Source organism: Castor canadensis, chromosome 8, assembly GCF_047511655.1.
Source record: "Castor canadensis chromosome 8, mCasCan1.hap1v2, whole genome shotgun sequence".
NCBI classification, from domain to species: domain Eukaryota; kingdom Metazoa; phylum Chordata; class Mammalia; order Rodentia; family Castoridae; genus Castor; species Castor canadensis.
This window is the reverse complement of record NC_133393.1, coordinates 143,603,070-143,626,907: the sequence shown is the minus strand read 5'-3', so window position 1 is coordinate 143,626,907 and position 23,838 is coordinate 143,603,070. Positions and strand designations below refer to the sequence as shown.

General features: G+C 42.3%; 1 protein-coding gene across 2 annotated transcripts in view; it reads left to right on the top strand.

Annotated features, from left to right (window-relative positions):
* Bpifc (BPI fold containing family C) overlaps positions 1–23,838 on the top strand; it is a 42,349-nt gene extending 18,511 nt beyond the window's left edge. Inside the window, exons 7-16 of one of the 2 annotated variants that reach the window (XM_020183378.2) lie at positions 950–1,010; positions 3,716–3,807; positions 4,934–5,110; positions 6,232–6,285; positions 7,094–7,264; positions 8,167–8,234; positions 18,227–18,269; positions 21,128–21,191; positions 21,969–22,045; positions 23,244–23,838. In XM_020183378.2, coding sequence (XP_020038967.2) covers positions 950–1,010; positions 3,716–3,807; positions 4,934–5,110; positions 6,232–6,285; positions 7,094–7,264; positions 8,167–8,234; positions 18,227–18,269; positions 21,128–21,191; positions 21,969–22,045; positions 23,244–23,366 — 930 coding nt within the window. In that variant the 3' untranslated portion in view covers positions 23,367–23,838. The remainder of the gene's footprint in view (positions 1–949; positions 1,011–3,715; positions 3,808–4,933; positions 5,111–6,231; positions 6,286–7,093; positions 7,265–8,166; positions 8,235–18,226; positions 18,270–21,127; positions 21,192–21,968; positions 22,046–23,243) is intronic. The other variant, XM_074084312.1, reaches the window with a different exon arrangement.

Here is a 23,838-nt window from a genome sequence, read left to right as displayed (position 1 = left end):
CCCTGGGCCACTGGAAAACAGAAATGAATGTTCAGACCACTCTGTCTAGTTATGCAAGAGCAGACTTCAAATCCTAGGTGTGTAACCCCTAGCAACTCATTTAACCTCTCTAAGCTTTGGTTTTTCCTATATATAAATAGAAGACAGTAGTGCCTACCTCTCAAGGCTCAGTGGGGATGAAATGGAGTTAAGGGAGCAACAGCTAACACTGAATGCTGACTATGGGCTGGGTGATGTTATATACATTACTTCAATTTCTACTCACAGCTTGATGAGGTAGATAGAATGTTCGCCCCCAATTTGCAGAAGAGGAAATGGGTCAGAGAGTACAAGTAACTTGCCAAAGTGCCGGTCTGCTGGCCTCTGCTATAATCATGACACTGAGCACATCAAGGAGCACACAGCAGGCACATCAGTGTTGGTACTCATCCCCTTCCATCAGTGTTGGTACTCATCCCCTTCCTAAAGGTATGCCTTCATCCAATTCAAAAAGGGGGAAACAATTTGATTCCCAAGTAGATCTCAGATCTCCTGGGCTCTCCAACTAGCATAGGGGAAAGTAAGAGGTCCAGTTCTAACGACCCCAGGCAGGGTATGGAGCTGTGGATAGAGGCAATGGGAGGCAGGTGGCACCCTCAGCAATCAGGAAAGACACATTTGGTCTAGTAACAGGTTCCTCAGGTGTGACAGCAACAAGGCACACATGTTCTAACATGCCACAGAGAGAAAAGTCAAGGGCTTGCTCTGTTATGGGGCCAAGTGGGTGTGGTCCCATATGAAGCTTATCCGACATTCAATGACATGTTGCCCATATATACAAGGCTCTAGCACTGTGATCATCAACTAATTTAAGGGAAAGTCATCATGACCAAAGGGATAATGTCTCCTAACGAGAAGGCTTGGTTTCAATGTAGTAACATGCTTTTTTTATTATTCATTTTGTGGACAGCTGTGTCCTATTATCTCAAATGAGGTGGAAGCACTCAATATCAACCTCACTGCACTGGAGGGTGAGTCGTAAAACTGTGTCTTCTGGGTGATTCTCTTCCCACCATCAAACCCTGCTGTCCCACCCTTGGTTTGCTTTTCAGGGCATTAGAGTCCCCACTCCTCACTCTGCCTTCCTTCTGCCTTGTAAATTAAAGTCCCAGGACTTCACGTGGGAGGACATGCCCCGGGCAAAGGGCAAGTGCTTGATGGCTACTAACCAACTTCATAACCACCGGGGGGCTAGCTCCAGAGAACCAGAGCCAGGCCAGGGAGTTAAAACCTCACCAGCTCTAATACCAGCTTTGGCTCTAAATCAATACATCTTATAACCTTGACCAAGTTATTCCCCTGCCCTGACCCCTTCAGTGCTGCCTGCAGCATCAAGTCCACACACCCTCATCTGCACTATAAGACCAGCTGTACTCTGACTCTACTTACTCTCTCTGCTTCATCTTGCACCTTTCTCTGCTTCAGTGGTCAAATGGCTTCTACTGACTCCCCACTCCTTGACTTCCCTCAAGCTGTCCACAGCCTGAAGAGCGTCCTTCCCTTCATGCATTTATTCCATTAATACATATTTATTGAGTGCCTATTTCTATACCAGTACTCTGTTAATCCCCACAGGTTACAATTCCTTCCACTCTATCCCTCAACCTTTCCCTTGTCCTCTTTATCCTAAAGACTCAGCTCAGCCATGGTGTCTTCTAAGAAATCTTATCTGACAGCCCACACACCACAAAGTGACACCTTCTCTATGACTGCTTCATACTTTATACCTCTCTTTCTTTGTATTCCATCCATTGGTTCACAGATGGTGTCCTGAGAACCTGAAATTGGCTGGGTGCTGATCTTGGTTCTAAGAGTCTAGGAGACAGAACTCCCGCCCTCATGGGACCAGTGGGAGGAATCAGAAAGCAAGCCAGACAAACAAGTAAAATCTATGATATGGACATGATAAGCATAAGAAGAAAAATAAAGTAGGGGAAGAGGTAGGGAGGGACTTCCATTTTAGATAGTGTCACCAGGAAAGGCACAGCTGAGCAGGTAACATTACAGGTAGAACCTGAAGGGAGTAGCGACTGAGCCGCTCCCAGATCTAAGTGGCCCCAGTCTTTTTCCTGCTGCTATAGCAGAGTGTCACAGACCGGGTTGATTATAAGCAATAGACGTTTATTCATCTCACAGTTCTAGAGACTGGGAAGTCCAAAAGTGAGAAGCTGCATCTAGTGAGGACCCCTGAGCTGAGTCATAACATGGGGGAAGGGCAGGTAAGTGCACATGAGACAGAGGGCAGTACCCCATGAGCTAATCACCTCATAGAGGCCCCCACCTTCCAATATCATTACATTAGCAGTCAAATTTCAGCATGAGTTTTGGAGGGACCTTCAAGCCATAGCATTCATGAAAGACAGTCCAGACAGAGGAAACCACATGCTCAAAGCTCCTGAAACAGGAGTATACCAAGACTGTTGGAGGAACTAGAAGGAGGTTGTACTAGGAGCAGAGGAAGTGTGGGGGACTGAGGAGTAAAGAGATGAGGTCAGAAATGGGGAAGGGGCTGGTTGGATTTTCTGGGCTCTAAGGGCCCTGCAAAGTGGGCCTCTTAGTCTGAGATGGGAGGTCTCTAGAGAGTTCTGAGCAATGCTTGCATAAGGGCAATCACTCTGGCTTCTGAGCTAGTAGTAGACAGGAAAGAGAGGGGACAGGGTGGAAGCAGAGAGACCCCTTAAGAGGCAATCACGGTGACCCACATGTGCAGTGATAGCAGCTGGCCTGTGGCGGAGTGACAAAGATGAGAAGATATGTGCAGATTCTGGATATACCTTGACCTCACTCACCTCACCAGTAAAAAGATTCCTGTCCTGCTTCCCACACAGAATGGGGACAGGTCCATTCAGATGGGGAGCTTGAGCCCATTTTAAGAACTATAGTGACATAGGATAGTATTGTGCCCCTACCTTGGCAGTCACCTCATCTCTTCTTGTTTCTCACCTTCATCTATGAAATAAACCAAATACAATATGCAAGAAGAGAAGAGGTGACACTAGTCTTCAAACTGCAGAACATGGGATGGTGGCTGGGAAAGCAGCTCTTCCAAAGCCAAGTCAGAAACCCGAGTGCTGCCTCACTGTGCCTCACAGGTCTCAGACACTGAAGTCTTTCTTTCCCAGATCTCTACCTACCATTGTCATCTGGTCCCTTCTCATTTATTCTGAAAATGCTAATACAAAAAAATTCATTGAATTAATATCATTGCACATCAGAATTTCCTTGGTCTCTCTAACTTGGTGAATCTCATTCTCTATCACATAGTATGTCTTTTTTTAAGTATTTACAGTTACAATAGTAATGCATACCCATTTAAAAACATGTTTTAACTACATAGAAATCTATAACATTGAATATGAACCTTAAACATTGTTTTGGTTTAATACTGGTAAGTGCCCTTGTGCTAATTTCCTTTTTAAAAAGAATTACATATGCATTGTGTGTTCACACACATGGACATACCTCCAAGTACATGCCTAAAAAGGTGTGTACCAAAATTTCTCAGGGTAACATGATTTTTGCTTTTATCTTTTGACTCAGCTGCTTTTCCTGAGTTTTCAAAAGTATCCACCTATTACTTATGAGTTGGGGGAGCATGGTATTATATACATAGAATTAAAATTATTTTCTGGACATTGTGCTAATGAATATAATTTTTTCTTTGTTGATCATTTAGTTTTAACCAAGATTGACAACTATACTCTCCTGGATTGTTCCCTAATCAGTTCTCCAGAAATTACTGAGCACTGTCTTGACCTGAATTTGAAGGTAACTTTTTCACTCTTAGAAGCCTCATCTGACCGTCAACAGCCACGATTATGTGCCAAAGCAAATATTTATACAAGCTCTTCAAACAATTTACTTTTCTTTCAAGAAACTCCCTCAAGTTCTTGCCTTTTCAAAAGAATCTTCCTCCATTTCTTCACGGGCAAAGGATTGTTTGCGTTGCACATCTGCCTTCTTCATGAGAAGTACTGGGACGGTTTTCCCTCGGGGAATAGATTTGAGGCCGGTTCGAGCCTGCAAGTACAGTGGCCTGCATTTATTCGAATGTAACATATCAGTAGATTGCACATTTTAGTACCTCCATACCTCACTCTCCAGTTAGTGTATTTAATTGAGGGCTGCTGACTTCTGCAGGGTCATGACACCTGACATGACATGGAAATGGTGTTCACTAACCCTGGAAAAACAGACATTGTGCTTCTGCTCAGTTTAACCTCAAGATTAATATGACCTAATCACCTCATAAAGGACATGCCTTTTAAAAGGCATATTGAGCTGGGCGCCAGTGGCTCAGGCCTGTAATCCTAACTATTTAAGAGGCAGAGATCAGGAGGATCACAGTTCAAAGCCAGACTGAGCAAATAGTTTGAGAGACCCTATCTCGAAACACCTCAGCACAAAAAAAGGCTGGTGAAGTGGCTCAAGGGGTAGGCCCTGAGTTCAAATCCTGATACAGCAAAAAAAAAAGTAAAAGGCATATTGACTTATATTTTGCTCATCCAGATTCTTTGAAATCAGCTCAATATTGTCAAGACCAATAGCTAATGAGAGCAGCACTAGGAACGCCTTGAAAGTCTTTAAGCCGTTGAGTCCTGGGCTCTTCTGAGTGTTTCTGTGACTCTCCAGTATTCAGCTGTCATATACTTTGAAGGTCAAGAGTTTGACACTCTAATGGTACCTCAGGAACTAGCCATCCATCCTTTATCTGAGAAAGGTACCAGCTAGTTGCTTCTGGATGAGTTACCTTGCAGGGTGGCCAGACACAAGGATATGCTCAAATCATCAAAGTTACTGGTCAAGGAGCCAGAGTGTATGAGAGGGCCCACCTTCTTCATTTTGCATTTGCGTTCTCACCTGACAACCGACCTTTCTCTCTTCTTTCCTACAGGGCGCATTCTACCCCCTGGAAAACCTCACTGATCCCCCCTTCTCACCAGTTCCTTTTGTGCTCCCAGCACTTAGGGACTCCATGCTCTACATCGGAATCTCTGAGTATTTCTTCAGATCAGCCTCCTTTGCTCATTTCACGGCTGGGGCTTTCAGTGTCACACTCTCCACCAAGGAGGTAAGCAGAGTTTCCAGATGGTGACAGTGGCACCATTGTTTAACCTTTTATAAGTATTTCATGATGGGATGTCTTAGCTTTGATTCCTGGTCCTTCATTGTTCTAGTAGGACAATGAAGGAGGGAGTTAAAAAATGACTGTTGTCATCAATTAGGGAGTTGTTGGATTTCCAGTTCCTCTAACTTCAGTTTTTTCCATACTATCTGACCACTGTTCCAGATTGTTCTTAACTAATGCCAAGACTCCCATCCACCATATATCACCTGAGAGCTTGGCCGTTTCAGCTTGGCACTTCTATGTGCCAGAGTTTCTTCATTTGGAAAAGGGGAATAATGAGACTTCTACAGTCTCAAAGTTCTTATGGGCATTAAAAGGTTTAAATACACATAAAGCATCCAGAACAGTTATAACTGCTATGACAATTGCTTGTCATCATCACTGTTATTGATCCCTGTGTCATGCCACATAAGGATTTCTCCTAATTACAAATGATTTATTATCTATAGTCATAAGGACTAGTGCTCATTAATTAATACTCATTAATTCTCTTTGCATTTTTATAATGAGATCATTCCCTCCAGCAGTTCAACCAAAAGTGTTATTGAGCATCCTTTTTAAATCTGCTGCTTCTATACGTCCTAACCATACAAGTTGTTGTAAATCTTATGTTCAAGGTGGTAAGTGTGACAGTACCGCCTATTTCACAGGCCAAGCATTAACCACCTCTAGCTTTAGACTTGAAGACATTCGCCTGTGAAGGTAAACTACTTAAGCGTGCTGGGTCCAGTTCTCTCTGAAAATGATAAAAAAAAAAAACCACAAGACTTATTATCAATGCCTGTAGATTGTTTACACACGGACTGTACGTAGACGACATGTACAGTGTTCCCAAGGCTAAAAGGTACTTTCTCAAAAGGTACTTTCTTTGTGATCTTGGGTCAGTTACTTTACTTCTCTGGGCCTCAGATTCCCTGTGGTTGGGCTATAAAATGGTAAGTTGCTTAAACATTTTATGGTGCAACCGCCTCGGAATTCATAAAATTATAGGGACTACTACATTTTCCCTGAAAAGATAATTCAGGTAAAAACCTTACACTGATGTGATGGTATTTACATTTCAGATTTCCCACCAATTTGTTCAAAACTCTCAAGGTCTTGGCAATGTGCTCTCCCGGGTGAGTGTTCTGGGTTTGACCTATGTCCATTGCTGTTACTTCTGGGACACTTGTGGGTTATTTATATTCCTTTTGGTCCAAGCAAAAGTCCATCTTTCCACTCTTAATAGAGTTTTTTTTCTTGATCAATATCCATATATACTTCCTAAGCAGTACATGTTAAAGTATAAAGTACAAATTAAAATAAAATTAAAGGTAGTGTAAGTCCATAAAATAAATCACCCTTTTCATGAGGTTCCACCACATTTAAAATAATTAGTTTAAATAAAGGATTTTTTTAGTTTAAATGAAGAATTTAATCCTTACATAGCATTATTAAAGCAATTAATATCACACCTTCTTAGCATACCAAGTATCAGCCATAATGGACCCACAGGTTCAGGTTTGCCTTAGGGGACAAAGATGTTTTAAAGACAGGAGCTCAAGTCAGACAGACCTAGAGGTGAATTTTGGTTCTAGAGCTTATTCTCCTGGAATCCTGAGAAATTCACCTAGCCCCTCTATGGCTCACATGCTCCGTTATAAAGCAGGGATACTGATGGGACTGGTCTCGGGATTCTGTGAAGATCAGATGAGAGAATACATAAAGACCCTAGCATGGTAGCTGACACACAGTGTGTATGCAGTAAATGTCAGCTGTTAGGATTTGAGGAGAGTTGTGTTGTGTTGTTGCTATTACTATTGAAGAGCTTTTTCCAGTTCTCACTGTGTGGTGCAAGATTTGATGAACACAGGCCACCCTAAATTTGTGATTTCCCCTTATGAACTCATGGCTCTTCATCTCTATTTCTTTCTCTACACGGGGCAGATCGCAGAGATATACATCTTGTCCCAGCCATTCATACTGAAGATCATGGCCACAGAGCCTCCCGTGATCAACTTACAGCCAGGCAACTTCACCCTGGACATCCCTGCCTCCATTATCATGCTTACCCAGCCCGAGAACTCAACTATGCAACACATCGTCTCCATGGACTTCGTAAGTCTGGAGAGACAGGAGGGCACCTTGCGATGCCACTCCTGTTAACCAGTAACTTCGAAGTGTTTGGAGTGGAGGGGGCTCCCCAATTAGGAGTGAAGATAGAGTAGAGATGGGAGTGTGGCTGAACCAAGCCCGTTTTGCCCGCTATGCAGTATACCAATTACTGAGATGATGAATTTTGCAAAAGAGAATGAGTTTATTCATGAGCAGCCACAGGAGGAGATGGGAGAACAAGTCTCTAGCCTGCCTCCCCATAAAGAGGGTTTGGGATTATTTATGGGCAGAGGCATGGGGAAAGCTGATTGGCTCAAACTTTACTAATTTTTACCATCATGCCTCACCTACCAGAGGTATTATCCATTGGCAACTAAAGCAAGTAACTAAGAGCAGATGAAATTAGTCTTAACTGAGGGTGGGTGAAGTCTAGAGGGGTTTATTCAGGAAGATGGTTGGTCCAAGTTTCCCTTGGTTTTACAGTTCATCTCTCCATGCACTATAAAAAACTCTCCTTACTCTCTACTTCCCATGTGCCTGTCCCACTACTTCAGTTACATGGATAGCTGTAACTGAAGCTGTCCTTGAAATAAAGCAATCAGGGTAGAACTCGTTTACTTGATGAAGTCCTAAATGTAGTCTGACAGAAGAAAAGTAAAATCACATACACACCAACACGTACATACAGAAGAAAGATTGGAAGGAAAGAAAATATTAATTTAAATAAGATCTTCAAGTAGTAAGTCTTTGCATCTATTCTTCCTATCCACAAGAGCTATTTCTGGCCAACATCTTTTTCACTATGAGGGAAATAGAGCTTATGATGTTTTCACTACGAGAAATCGTATCTGTGGTCCCAACGGGCAGTCACTCATCTTAGTAACAAGTGCTTTTGATGTCTGCAGGTTGCTAGTACCAGTGTTGGCTTGGCTATTTTGGGACAAAGACTGATCTGTTCCTTGTCTCTGAACAGGTAAGATCAATTGATTTAACTGTTGGAAACTTTGGTAACAAGCAAGTCAACAAACCCTAGAGACCAAGTAACCATTAAGGGAGCAAGTGAAGAGTGTGAACATGAATGAGCCAGTTAAGCACTTTGTTTGTAATGAACCAGGTCATTTCAAAGTATGCACTTATCTAAGAATTGTGTTATAAAATTTTGAATTTGTTTTATCCTATTACAGGATGATCAGGTCCCATTACTAGGATTTAGACTTTAACAGGATCTTGGGCTATGGCCAAGTTGGCTTTCAAAAGCAGGTGATACAGTGTGAGAGGGCACAAATAGGTCATACACATAGGTCATTGAACTCTGATTTCCATTTGGAAGACCCATCCTAAAAGTCTGTTTTCCTCAGAGATATAATGCTGACAGTTGAAGTCATAAGTCAAACTATGTGGGGGAGAATTTACAGAAAGATCATGGTCCCAACTAAACTCATGGAAGGAAAAAAGAAAGAAAGCAATAAAGTAGACTGAAAGCAGAGTCAGAAAATAATTGGGAAACCAATAGAGGGAAAGTGAGTCCGTCTTCATAAGTCAACTAAGTAGTTATGAAAACTGTTGTAGAAACATGGAACATGTCTGGGAATGGTGATGCATGCCTATAATCCTAGCACTTGGGAGGTAGAAGCAGAAAGATCACAAGTTCATGGCCAGCCTGGGCAACATAGCAAGTTCAAAAATCAGCCTGAGCTGTATAGCAATAGCCCCAGCTGGGGATGTAGCTCAGTGCATGTGCAAGGCCATGTGTTCTAATCCCTAGTACCATGAAAGAAAGAAGAAATGAAGAAAAGGGAAGGAAGGAAGGGAGAAAGATGGAAAATGTTTTCAATAAAATCACATTCAATTGAAAAAACAGACTACAACTACATAAACAATTGTATAAAATAGCTTCACAACTGAACAAGAAAGTGAAAAGAATCAAGCTATAGGATTATAAGATTGTTTCTTTTTCATAAAAATATTCTTTGTAACTATACTTTTTCCAATAAAAAGAATACAATAAAAGTACTTGTAGTATGATTTCCCAGAGAGAAAGGCTCCCAGGAGGTTTTACTCAAATTTATCTACCCTGAAAGCAGAGCTGACTTCTTCAAGGGGCTCAGCAGACACAGCACCTGAAGCCAGCCATGATTTAAGGACCCATGAAAATGTTTTCATATATTTTAAAATAAGAATTTAAAAAAAGTACCAACCCAGGGCATGCACAGTGGTGCATATCTGCAATCCCAGCTACTAGGGAGGTGGAGACGGGAAGATCATGGTTCCAGGCCAGGCCAGGCATAAAGACTGGTTTGGTGGCACATGCTTGTGATCCCAGCTATTTGGCAAGCAGAAGTAGAAGGATCCCACCCAAGGGCAGCCCAGGCAAAAGCTCAAGACCCTGTCTGGAAAACAAGCAAAAGTCAAAAGGACTATGGGTGGTGTGGTTCAAGTGGTAGATTGCCTAGCAAGCATGAGGTCCTGAGTTCAAACCCCACTACTGCCATAAAAAAGGGGAAAAAATAATACAATCTAAATTTGATTATATTTATTTTCTATGAACATGATTGTGAAATAGAATTTCAAAAAGAATTAAGGAAACAACACACCTCCTGAGGCAAAAGTGCCTCAGGTGCTCAAAGGTCGTAAGGTGCCTGTGTCTATAGGAGACCAGGCTGATGAAACTGAAGCCATGATGGGTGCCCTTCCATGTGGCAGTTCTAATAGGTGGGAAGATGGAAAGCAGAAGGACAAGGAGGGAAAGGCTCAGAGTGAGAACTTGGCAGCATCAGAGGTGGGCTAGAGGAAAGGGGGGGAGAGAATAAGACTAGATATTCCTAAGCCTTGAGCTATGAGTACAGGTGAGTCCTCAGTCTATGGAAGACAGAGGGGAAAGGGCAGATAGGAGAAAGAGGCTGGAATCTGGAGGGGTGGAGAGAGGAGGGATGAGGCTATCCAGGCAAAGGTAGAAAGAAGCAAGGCCTATGTTTGAGCAGTTGTCTGTGTTGTTGGCAGGATCTGAAGGAAGGCTTTCATGAGAATGGGATTTTAGACTTGGGGCAAGCAGGTAGATAGACCTTCAGGAGCAGGGAGACCAGGTTCCTTCTCTCTTCAGTGAATCTAACCCTCTCTAACATTCCTACTAGAAGCAACAGGGCAATCAGTAGGTATTGTGATTATTTATGGGAGTAATTAGAAAAATACTGATTTTCATCCACTAAATTCACAAGAAATGTGTGAATTCATTCTCCAGCTTCCTACATTTCTCAACATGTTTTGACCTCATGAACATGAACTCTGAAATTAGGGTTCCTACTTTGCGGTCCATTCCCTAGGAGGGCTTCTTGAGATTCAAGACTTGGGAGGCTTCCCATTGCCCTGATGTCTTAGTGGGTTGAGTAGGGTTGGCTATATAATTTGGGGGGCCAACTGCAAAATGAAAATGTGGGACTCCCTGCTTCAAAAAATCATGAGAAATTTCTAGCTGGAGACTGTAAGGCATTCAATCAAGTCCTGGGTCCTTCTGAGATAAGGCCTGTCCCATTGTACAGGCTGCACTGAATTTGAGAATGGCTTCTGCAGTGGTGGTTGTAGCAGAATAGGCCTCATCAGGCCAAGGCAGCCAACCTGAGAGCAAGACTTTGCAAACTTGCTGAATTTGTGCTGAAAGGCAGCCTTGGCCTTAGGTAGAGGGAGCAGCAGCCCTGCCTCCCACATAGCTGCCCCAGCCGGCTCCTCCACTCCTGGACTCTCAATGCTACATTTCAGGATGAGCTAGTCTGGTCTTGGCTAATGTCAGAGGATGCAGCTAGAAAGAAGGAACGTGGGTGGGGATCAGTGGGACAATCTTGAGAAGAACCAGATAAGGCAAGGTCTCCAAATAATAGCATAGCACAGCCTTTCTAACCATCCTGTGCCTCAATATGTCTCTTCCTGGAGGCACTCAGGGCTGGCTGCATAGACATAAGTGAAGAATTCAGAGATTAACTCAAAAGGGGTGGCTTTAGACAGACAGTGAGATGACAAGCTTGGGTGTCAGTCTAGCTCTGTTCAGATTCTAGCCCTACCCTTTCTTAGCTGTGTAGTCTCAGGCAAGTTACTTGATCTCTCTGGATCTCCATTTTCTCCTCTACAAAATGATGCTGTGCTCTAATGCAGGCAGTTGTTGTTACAATGTGAGTTTATACATGTAAAATGCATGTTAAGTGCTGAAGAAATGTTGATTATAACTATTATTAGAATTTTCAGGCTAGCCTCAGCCAGAGTTAGCAAGGTCATTTTTTTCCCCCAGCAGTGCTTGGGATCAAATCCAGAGCCTCACAGGCTAGATTAGTGCTCTATCACCAGACTACACCTTCATTCCTTATAAGAGCATTTCAAGGGTGTCCCTATTCAGAAGACATGTCACTCCCCTGTCTCCTGGCTATGCGAGAAATACACAATTTGTGACTCCTCTTTATTACTGAGCCTTGCTTGTCTTCTGGGTCCTGTGCTCAGCACAACACCTATATTATTTAACTTAAATCTTACAACTCTGCATCCCCAAAACCTGACACAGTGCTCATATAAGTGGCTTTAAATTACATGAACAATCCTGGATGGAGGTGGGTGTTATTATCCCCTTTGATAGTGCATAGAGGTTAAACAATTAGCTCAAGGTCACAGAGCTATTGAATGGCCTAGCCAGAAGTTGGACCCATTTTCAAATTCATGAGTATTTAATTCTTATGTTATCCTGCCTTTGACATAGTGAAAAGGTAAGACGTAGAAAATAATACCTAGGAAATAAATATCCTGACTCAAAAGAGGAAACCCATGAATACAGAGTCATGCAAAATTGAAACAGGCAACAGGTCCCTTCTCAGTACTGAGTATTGAAAAAAGAGAAAGAAGAGATGCAACTGGGTGTCCTGAAATGGAAAAGGCCCTTAGCTCTTTTCTTATTGGAATCAAGAGGAGGAAAGGACAAAGAAGGTAAAAGCTAGAAATGTTAATATTGAACTTGCTCTCTTTGGGTATGTCTGCTTAGGAGCACAGCCTCTGGAATCAGGCATATCTGGATTTGGATTCTGCTTTGGTTACTTGCTGGCTGTGTGGCCTTGAGCAAATTACTTCACCTCTTTACATATCAGTTTCCTCATCAGCCAAACAGCACAGCTCTCCATCAGGCTGTTGTACCAGTAACATGAGATAATTCATGTAAAGCATTCAGCCCAACACCCAGCGCAGACACTGATTATGGTCATGGCACTTCATTCCCTTTTCCCATTCTAGGATCCAAGCTTGTCCACATAAGAGGGAGAAACTGATCCCCAGACACATGACAAATCAGGACGGTCTCAAAAAGCTATTGAGTTGCCCCTCAGAGTCATAAAGCAGGTTCTTATTGCTGTATCTGCAATGGAGTCTTGTATTCCAAACCCAATTCTGTTTGGAGGCACCTCCAGCTCAGGCTGGGTCACATAGGAGACACTTTGTAGAGTAATTCAGAGACCAAGTTCAATGACAGTTTTCCTTTTTTTGGTCTTCATCTAGATGACTTAAATCTAACCTTCTTAATCACATGCAAAACTCGAGGCACATTTTTTGACATTGCTATGATTGAAACTCTGGACATTCCCAAACTGTACCTCGCCCCACTACTATCACACACAATACACACACACACACACACACACACACACACACACACACACACACCCTACAACCTCTCCCAAGCAGCATAGTCAGAGAATGCCAAAACAGCTGGATAGCAGCAGATGGAATCACCGCCTAACTCCACTCCTTGAAATGTGAACAGGTAAATATTTGCCAACATGAGCCATCTGGACAGAAACCCAGGAAAAAAGGCATGTGCAGGCAACATGGGCTCACAGTTTCTATTGGAGTGCTTCTCTAGACAGGTCACTGGAGCTCAGACTGGGCATCTGGCTGACCCTTACCTGCACCCTTCCCCTGAGTCACTGTCAAAGCCAGGGCAGAAGAAATGCTATGGTGGGGTGGCCTCCATTAGCAGAGAAAACCTCAAATGGATCCTTCTCCCAGACTCAGGAGAATTTCAAGGCTGCAGAAGGCACTCAGGTTAAAACACAAGGGAACTCTAGCCTACTACAAGGGTACTTTAGTATCCTCAAAAGAACACCAAAAACCTTTCATTGCAGATTAAATCCACAGCCAGGGATTTTCAAGCTCTTCAACTTCCCCATTTGCCTGGCATGAACACTTTGCTTTCAACAGCCTCAACTTCAGCATGAACCACATTCTAGTACTCCCCCCATCTCCTTTTTCTGCTCACCTCTTTATGCATCCATCAATAAGAATTTATTGAGCAACCCTTGTGTGCCCTGCACTGTTCTAAACACAGACAGTAGAGAGGACAATAGTTCCTACATGCCAGGCCCACAAGCTGGGAAAGAAACTCAGATCGACAGGCAATTGCAAGACTAGGTGCTAAGGGACATGCTAGAGGTATACACAGAGCACCTCTCTCAAAAGGCAGCTTCTCTCCCCCACCCAAGACTTTTCCTCTAGCCACAAAGGAATGCTGGAGTCCACACTGCTTTGTATTGTCCTCTAATTGCTTCCTACATGGCTTCTCTGTATCCCTCATAATTATGAGCACAAATTAAATTCTTTACATTGCCTATCACATTACTGAGAATAGAATGAGCACTGGGAAAACCCTTAGCCTGCCAGTCTTTTTCTCCATGCTGCAGCCAGAGTGTGATTTACAAAACACAGCCCTCATCTCTCTTGTGAAAAACCTTCAGTGGATTCCTTGCTCTTCAAATCAAAATCAAAATCTCAGCATGATGAGACTTACCCAGCCTGGTCAACTCTGTCTGCCTTTCCAGTATCATCTTACTGTGCTCTCTGCCGCTCTCTTTTCCCTCCCTGGGGCCTTTGCAGCCTGTCCTAACCTCTTCCCTCTTTCTTCACTATTTTGCCTTTTGAATCCTACTTATCCTTCCTGTCTCAGTTTGACTATTCCTTCCTTGGGAACTTTCCCACATCTACCAAGTCAAGTCAAGTTCCCCTATCATTTGAGTCAATGAACTTGTTTCTTTCCTTCAGGACATTTATCTCAATTTGTAATTAAACCTTAATTGGTGGGATTCTTTGACTGTTGACTGCCCCCCACTAGGCAGTGAGCTTTTGTGAGAACAGTGGCTGTGACTGGTTTTGCTTACAGTCATGTCTCCAGCATCCATCCCAGTAGTGACATTGTGTTAGGTGTTCAAGAAATATCTTCTGGCCAGGTATAATGGCATGTACCCGAAAGGCAGCACTCAGGAGGCCAAGACAGGAGGACAGTGAGTTCAAGGCTAGTCTGGGCTACATAGAAAACTGTGTCTCAAAAAAAAGAAAAGAAATACCTTCTGGATGGTCAATTAATAAATCCACACTTAGTGCCTGAGTGAGCCAGATCTGCACCCGGTCCTGGGAATAGAGTTGTTAAGACTGGATCCCTTCCCTAAAGGAGTTTGTAGTCTAGGCAGATAGAAACAAAATTCCACAGGGTATTGAGTGGTGTCTTCCCTGGGCACAGGGTTGAAGGAGTAACACTGTTAATACCTGTGATATTTGACCTTGACTCATGCCCTTTGTTATTTTTGTCATTTTGACCAAGATCATGAATGATGTTTTGCTGTGCTTAAGAGTTTGCACTTTTGCTCTGGGTTGCTTTTCAATCCAAGCAATAAATCTTCTATAAAAAAATGTTTTAAATTGGCTGAGTGTGTGTATGTGTTGTTGTTGTTGCTAGAGATGGAACCTCATGCTTGCAAACAGGTGCTCTATCACTGAGCTACACCCCAGCCCAAGATAGACTATTATACATCTGCAAGGCAGGGCTATTTGAGCTCTCTTCTTTCCCAAGGACTCTGGTTCTGTAATAACAGGGCTTTACACAGTTAAGTTGGCCTGGTAGAAGATGAAGTCAAAGGACTGCAGTCAGGCGCCCCCTAGCGGGCTGAGGAGCAAGGAGACTTGGCTCTTTGTCCCATCTGTTTCTCTGCAGTTAGTAACAAGTCTACTAGTAAACAAATAGGTAAGAGTGCCTAGAGAACTAGGAAATAAATCTGGCCCCAGAAGAAAAGGATAGCCTGGGTCATGGGGAACCCCAAGCACAGTTACTCATAGCAGGAGGTCCTGAGGTGGCCAGGTGTGGCTTGGGTTTGTAAATGAGAGAAAACGAAGGAAACTCACAAGTGTGTTCCACCATTATGTAGGTTGAATTTGCAAACTAGATAACTAGGTTTGCCCATCCTAAGACAGTGTGGCCAGGGGAACGCATCCCCTCACGTTCCTCACAAGTACCTTCTATATGTCCTGCAGATTCTGGTCCTCCCTTCCCAATGCTAATGATATCATCTCTGATCCTTTGCCAGACTAGACTGTTTTTCTTGTTTTTATTATTAGTTATCAATTTGAAGCTATCTCCAAATCTAACTCATGGAAACATGACATTGGCAGATAATAAGCAAACATACCTCTTCTGTGAAAATCTGCTCTTCAAAAGTAGTCATAGAGACTGGATGCATGCATGGCTCAACTGGTAAAGCCCTTCCCCTGTAAGTGCAAAGCTCTGAATTCAAACTCAGTACCTCAGAAAACATAGTCATAGAAAGAGTCTTGGATGGGGTAACACTTGATTTAAGTCTTAGCAGAATAAAAGGAGAATTAATCAAAGAGAAAAGGAAAGACCAAAGACCAGAAAAAACGAACTTAGTGCATGAAGGCAGGAAGGTCAAAAGTGTCATGGAATCTTCAAGAAAATGACTTGCAGTTGCTTTAAGTTTGTCTTCAGCGCCTTCTAATGTTTGGAGACTCTGACCTAAAATATATTGCATATCTTCAAATGCAGTCTACATTAAGTGTAATTTCTGTCTAGCTATGAGCAGTGGTGTATTGCAATGACACATAATGTTACTTTTTGCAGACATAATTTTTTAGGAGTTTTTGGTATGTGTTTTGAAGCCAATACCTTTTTAACCTCAGGACTATAGTGCCTGATAAATAAAACAGCATAGCATGAAGCAGTTCAGAGTTAGGGAGGATAAAAGTCAGGGTAGAAAGTCAAGAGATGAGGCAGAAGAGGCAACCATGAGTGTACAGGAAGTCTCATATGCCATATAAAGTCCATATAATGGACTTTAACACAGCCCATTAAAAATTTTGATCAGAAGTGTTCTCACCAGACATGCCTGAATACATCTCACTTGGTGATGGTGTAGGAGATGGATTGGAGAGGATCAAGACTGAAGACAAGAGAAAGCCAGTTGAAGGTTGAAACAAGTGTAGCTCTAGACCTGGGCAAAAATGAGCCATTCAAAGCTAAGGGAGAAAGCAAGATGAGATAGTATCCTTTAATGAAAGGGGTGTCTAGGATGGGCATCAGGAAACCTGAGTTCCTGTCCCAAGTCTACCATTAACATTTCCCCTCTTTGGCCCTCAGTTTCCCCACCTGCAAAATCAGGAAGTCTTCCCTACTACTTACTATTTGTTCCTATTACCAGTACTATTGCATTGAAAACCAAGCCTATCTATTGGGAGGGCTACATATGGATCAGCCCTTAAGCAAAATTGGGAAGAAGGGAATGATGGCCTGTAGGTTTCTTATGAAAATCCCCATAAAATATAAACATCAGGTCATACTGCCATCCATTCTTACCTGGGATATGGCAAGGAGAGGGATCTCTGACCCCCTGGACCTACAGCCATTGTTCTCTTGGTATTTTACAAAGAATATCAAAGATGCTATGTGCTGGCCTTTGGCATTTCTACTCATAATAAAATCGACTCACATTTCTAGAATGGTAAGGACATGCTAGGCACAATTCTAAACATTTCATGTGCATTATCTCATTCAATTTTCATTATGGGTCAATAGGCACATATTATTCATATCCTTTTTTTATTTTATTCATATGTACATACAATGTTTGGGTCATTTCTCCCCCCTTCCCCCCCCCCTTAATACTCCACCCCCTCCCTCTCCCCCCTACCCCCTCACTTCCAGGCAGAAACTATTTTGCCCTTATCTCTAATTTTGTTGAAGAGAGAGTATAAGCAGTAATAGGAAGGACCAAGGGTTTTTACTAGTTGAGATAAGGATAGCTATACAGGGAGTTGACTCTCATTGCTTTCCTGTACATGTGTGTCAGAGTAGAGAAAATTAGGCTCCAGAAAGATTAGGAAGTCTGCAGAGTTATAGGCAGAAATGGGGCTCAGACTCAGGTATTCCACTAACCATCATCCTATGCCGCTGTTCCCATCAGATAGCTTTCCTAGCTTGTGTTCCTTCGTGTGCTATGATTGAACAGCTTTAAAAATAGTGTGGGTGACACGGTCTTCAGAGAGGTGGCCCCTAGACTGAGGGGGACACCTCAGACCAGGGATTATTTCAGATGAGGGAACACCTAGACTGAGGTTCTCCAGCAAGTAGACTGGTATTACAATAAGGACTCAAGAGAGTTTTAAGGTTGAACTTAGAGCCAGGAGCCCTGAAAACTATTTCTTAACATTGTCCTGCAATGTTACAACTTGTCAACAGTAAGTCCCATATGTAGGCAAATGCACTTGGGAAGCCACACTGGAGGCAGATCCAAAGCTTCTGCTAGTTCCTGCTCTGCTTTGGGTTTTTTTTTTTTTTTGGGGGGGGGTTGTGTTTGTTTGCTTTTGTTTTTTTAGTTTTTTATGTTTGTTTCTTGTTGTTTTTAACATTACTGGGATTTGAACTCAGGGCCCCACACTTGCTAGGCAATTGCTCCACCCCTTGAGCCATGCCCGCAGCCCTCCTGCTCTGCTTCATAAGCAGCAAAATACAGGGGTAAAACATAAAATAGACATGATTACCTGCCAAGTTTGTGTGTGTTTTAAAAAAAAAAGTGAATTTTGAGCTAAAAGATTCACTTTCTTTTTTCATTTCGTATTGTTTTTAAATCTAGCCTCCTTTAACCTTTTCCCGTCTTCTTTCAGATTCCGCCTCTCTTTGCCAGAGTCTAATCGCAGTGATATTAAGGTAGGAGTCAGAGCTCTCAGGGTTCCTTGGCAAAGAAAGAATGAGAAACCTCCTATACAGAAGCATAGGTAGATTGGTTCCTGTGTGTCCGAGTCCTTGAGTGTTCCATGACTCTAGATTTTAGCTTTGAAATTCTCCATGTAGCTACTTGTGCAGCAAGCCCATTAACTCTCAAATGTGCTTTTATTTATGCAGAAAGGCTTTAAAAAGAATTTGAAAAGACTGAAGATATTGTGCAATGCTAGGTAAATAGATTCTCATGGAGCTTTTATTTTCTAGATCAAATAATCCTCGAGTTATACTTATTACAAAAGAAAGAGGCTATATGCAAATTAGCAGACATTGACTGGACTTGTTCTCCCTGCTTTCTACCTATCTCTTAACATTAGGTCAAGGCTGGGCACTATAGGTACCTTCGTGAGTGGGGGAGCCCAGCCTGGTGACCCCTGCTTGGGAGTGGACACCTGAGGAGCAACTTGGGAGTCCCCTTCCCCCAAACTTTAAGAACATCAGCCAAATCACTGCATGCTTTCATGGATAGCATTGTCATAGAGAAGCTAAGAGTGTGGGTTTTGCTACCAGAATTGCCTGGGTAAAGCTAAGCCAAGTTCATGCTCGGCCCTACATAAATATTAATTCTTAGAGTTATTCACTCATTTACAGACACTTATTGATCCTGGCTCTGTTGTAGGCAAAACAGAAGTTATCCACATTCATGGCACTTACATTCTAGGGCAGTGGTTTTCAACTCAGGTCCACTTAGCTAGCCCCTCGGGGACACCTGGCAATACCTGAAGCATTTTTGGTTGTTACAATCTGGGGTGGGAAGAGGATGCTGAGGGACAAAGGTCAGAGACGCTGCCAAACATCCCACAGTGCACAAAAGAGCTCCCCACTGCAAAGAATTATCCATCCCAAAAGGTCAACAGTGCCGCAACTCAGAAACCCTGTTCTAGAATGTGTGAGAGAGTGCACATACGTGTGTGATCAGGTAAGGGTGCAGACAATAAGCAAATATACAATGTATGTACTGAGAAAAATTATAGAGAAAAAGCAATTAGAATAGACAGTGAGCGCAGGTGTGGAGCCGAGGATTAGAACCTCAGGGATGTTGAGAGGATTCACTGGAATTTTATAAGAATCTACTTAGCACACTGACTACCTGGTCAGAATTAAATAAAGATAGCCTTTGGTTTTATATTTATAATAATTATTTCAGTTACTGTCAAAGAATATTATAGCATAATAGTTTCATGAATAAACTCTGAGATCAAATTGTTAAGAGTGACGTCCCATTTATAGGCTGTGTGCCCTTGAACAAGTCATTTGTTCAAAAGAAACATGGTAAGAAACATTCCTATAAGATAGGAATATATCTAGGAGAAAAATTGGCCAATTAAGTCAGAAGATTTAGCCAGTAGGTCAAAGCAGATAAATAGATGTTTGTTTACTGACTCATTTGATGTTTTTTTATGCCACTGGGATTTGCACTCAGGACCTTACACTTCCTAGGCAGGTGCTCTACCCCTTGAGCAACACCCCCAACCTTATTTTTTGGTAGGGCCTCATGTTTTTGCCTGGGACCAACCTCACACCTGATCCTCATACCTATGGACTCCTGTGTAGCTGGGATCCCAGGAGGGTGCCACCATGCTGATTTTCAGCTCAGAAAGAGTAAGAGCCAGGAACAACAGTGTCTGTAAGATGGATAATAGATCGGATCATTCATGAAAAACACAAAGGTCTAAAATACCAGTATTGGGGCTGGGTGTGGTGGCACACGCCTCTAAGCTCAGTGAACTGTGTTGCTTAGTATCAACAACACAGTGTTTTTTCAAGGGAAAAATGGCAATGGTTAATACCAGGCATTTTAAGCAACTGACTTCTTTAACCCTGACAACCGTGAGACTGTTATTACATATTACTACTGTTATCTTTATTTTACAGTTGAAGAAAGTGAGGCCCAGGGAGTAAGTAACTTTCCCAACATCAGGTGGCAGGGCATGTGACTCATACCCATAATCTTAGCTACTTAGGAGGTAGCGATCAGGAGGATCAAAGTTTGAGGCCAGCCCAGGCAAAAAGTCAGCAAGACCCTATCTCAATCAATAAAAGCTGGGCTTGGTGGTGCAAAAGTGTAAAATAGGAGATCAAACTCCAGGCCAACCTGGGGAATAAATGTGAGACCCTATCCCAAAAATAACTAAATCAAAAATGCCTGGAGGAGTGGCTCAAGTGATAGAGCTCCTCCCTTGCAAGCACAAGGCCTTGAGTTCAAACACCAGTACTGCCAAAAAAAAAAAAAAAAGGCATACTTGCTAAGCTGCAAAAAGTGTATAGATGATAAAAAGTGTACACTGAATGAATTGATGTTCATCTTGGCCCATTTATTTTTTTAATTCCTGAATTTTCTAAGAAACATACACTTTGCTTAGGCTATCCAATTACTGCCATTTATTAACTATAAATTGGGTGTTCAGATGCCATTAAATTCAGCACATAATACAATGCAAAGGAACTCCTGTGTTGAGGTTTCCAGTAAATAGAAGGAAGGCTGCTAAGTGAGCAATCTATTAGTTCTCCAGCATCTTGCCTGGTGGACATCTACGCTACTACATTTGCTGCTGCCATGTGATCCCTGTGTCTCTGCTGTCACCAACAGAAGTGTCCATCCTCAAGGGGAAAAGTGGAACACTCTGTAATATGGCTTCCCACAAAGCTAGTACATAAAATCTTGGGAAAGTGTACTTACTGCTTTCTATCCAGGTAAGTTCTAGAAAAGTACACATCCAAACCAGGCACAGGGCTTTCAACGTGCCTTGCTTTGACAAATGATTGGGTTTCCTCTTTCATTTCAGGTCTTGAGGTTTGAGAATATTCTGTCCTCCATTCTTCACTTTGGAGTCCTCCCACTGGCCAACAGTAAGGGATTCTCGGGAAACAATGTGACTTTTACGTTGGCTAAATGTTAGGGCTGGCTTGGGACCTTTTGCCTTGAAATCTGTACTTTTAGAGTGGTATTATAAATCCAGGCCAGAACCAGAAATTTACAGTGTCATCCACAGACTTGCAAAATTAGTTATTCAGGGTCCAAGCATTGGTAGTAACAAGAATTGCCAACTCTGGCTGAATTAAGAAGGTTGAAACTAATGTCCTTAGACAGAGAGTCTCCTCGAGGTCAACTAGAAAGGAAATGATTTCCCAGGAAACATCTCTGTGGTTCTTATGCAAGTACTGCTGTCTGGACAGTTTAATGAATGATAATCCTGGATCTCTCCCCAAACTATGATTATCCACAAACAGCAGCATTCAGACATTGACTCAGTTAAAATATTTTTTATATTAGACCTCAAAATGTTTCCAGGACTCACTAATTAGGTATTTTCAAAATATAAGCTGAGAATACAGAAAATTTTGCAAGCATTTTTCTGGTGTCCAAAAGCACATAATTGCTGATGCATTTTTATTAAATTCAGACTAATCAATAATTCTTCCAGGAAAACACTGTGGTAAACTATCAGAAAGAATGAAAAGATAACTTATTAAAAACTGCTTATTTGTCTTTTGCTAAAAAGTCTGCCAGAGACAGAAGTATGGCTCAAGCAATAGAGTGCCTGTTCAGCAAGTGAGAAGCTCTGAATTCAAACCCCAGTCTGTGCCCAGGGACCCAGTTATCTTATATCTTTTTCTGTGTTTTAGCCAAATTGCAGCAAGGATTTCCTCTTCCAAACCCACACAAAATCTCATTCGTCAATTCAGATATTGAAGTTCTTGAGGTAAGATTTTTAATCTTCTCTTAATTGGCCCATTTCTTTTCACAATAAAATAAGCCTGTTACTGTTTGTTGTTGTTTTTCTGCTTTGCTTTTTCCCACCCCAAAGAATTTTACAAACAAAATTTTTAGCTCTTAAAGCTTGCAATTGACAATGTAGTTTAAGTCAGACCAAGTCCAATATCACTTAGCAGCTGAATGTATTCATTTTATGGTACCAAAAGATACTCTTGAATGCACTTTATTTGCTCCATAAATCAAGCTGTAAGGTAGAATTATTAATCTCTTCTTATAGATGAGGAAAGTAAGACACAGAGAGGTGAAATGGCTTGGTTAGCTAGAAAAGGGGATGACTAGAAAATACACTAATTCAGGATATAATACATATATACACAGAAATGTCACAATGAAACTCCCTGTATAGCTATGCTAAACAAACAGAAATGTCTTTTTCCAAAAACAGAGAACAGGAAGGTAAAACAGGTCCTGTGTGGGAGTTGTTACCAGTGGGAGGGGGAAGATAAAGGAAAGGTTGTATGACAGTGAATATGGTGGAAAAAAAATATTATGTACTCATGTATAGAAATGGAAAAATGAGGCCTGTTGAAACTATGCCAGAATGGGGGGAGAGGAGAATAAAAGAGAATGATGGAGGGGGCAAATTCAGCTATGGTACCTCGTAAGCACTTTTGTAAATGTCACAGTGTACCCCCAGTACAACAATAATATCACAAAAAGAAAAAGGGATGGCTAGGGCCAGATTGGCTCTTCTGATTCTCCCAGTCAGTGGGCTTCCATCTACAGACCCTCCTCTAAGCTCAGGGATCTACTGAAAGCTGTTTCCTGGGTAATCATTATTAACCAGGAAATCATAATACCTTTTTTCCCTTTTATTTTGACATTCCTTTTGTTTGGAGAGGTGAAAATAAGTTTTGGAAAGAATCTCACATCTTTGTGGTACTTCATATTCCTTCTTACCTCCCTGCCTCCCTCTTCTCTCTTCTGACCTCCCCACCTCCCATTGCTTAAGTCACATCTAGAGTGGCTCTTTCTTCATCTGAGGACCTCGCACAATGGGGGCAGGAATTGGGGAAGGCTTGCTGCCTTCAGCCCTGGTAAAGCAACCCTCTCTCCCTCACCCGTTAGGCAAACCCAGACACACCCCTAATTGGATAATATCTTCATCATTGCATCCTGTACAGGGTTTCCTTTTGATTTCTACTGACCTGAAGCATGAAATGTCCTCAAAGCAACAACCAAGTTCCCATAGCTGGGGAAGTTTGAACCTAATAAGTGGACGGTGGAGGGAGAAGCCAGCCTCTTGATTGCCTAATGGCAAATAAGTGGACCATGAAGAAAGAAGCCAACTGTTTTCCAACCCACCTCAGGAAGTAAAAGGCCCTTAATGGACAGCTACTGTAAACCCAGAAAGCGGGGGAGGGGCAGTGCATGCTGGGATTTTAAAGACCTTGTGAATTGCTTAGGCAGAAAGTTTTCCTTTGGAGGCCTTCGAGACCTAGAGTGAGGCAGATAGGGCTAAAGGGTTTGATAAGGAGGGTGGGGTGAATGTGAATGTATGCATGTATGCTTTGTGCCTGTGTTTATAAGATTCTGGGGACAAGAGCCAGGCATGTACATCTGACCAGGTGCATCAGAAGCTCTTAAGCCTGCATTCATGTTGGTTGTTTTCTGTGGAGATCCTCTTAGCTCTCTAGAGGTTTTCCCCACCTGCATATTGGATTTTACGTTTTATATTCACTGTCACTGTCCTGTGTTTAATAAATTGTTTTCTATCCA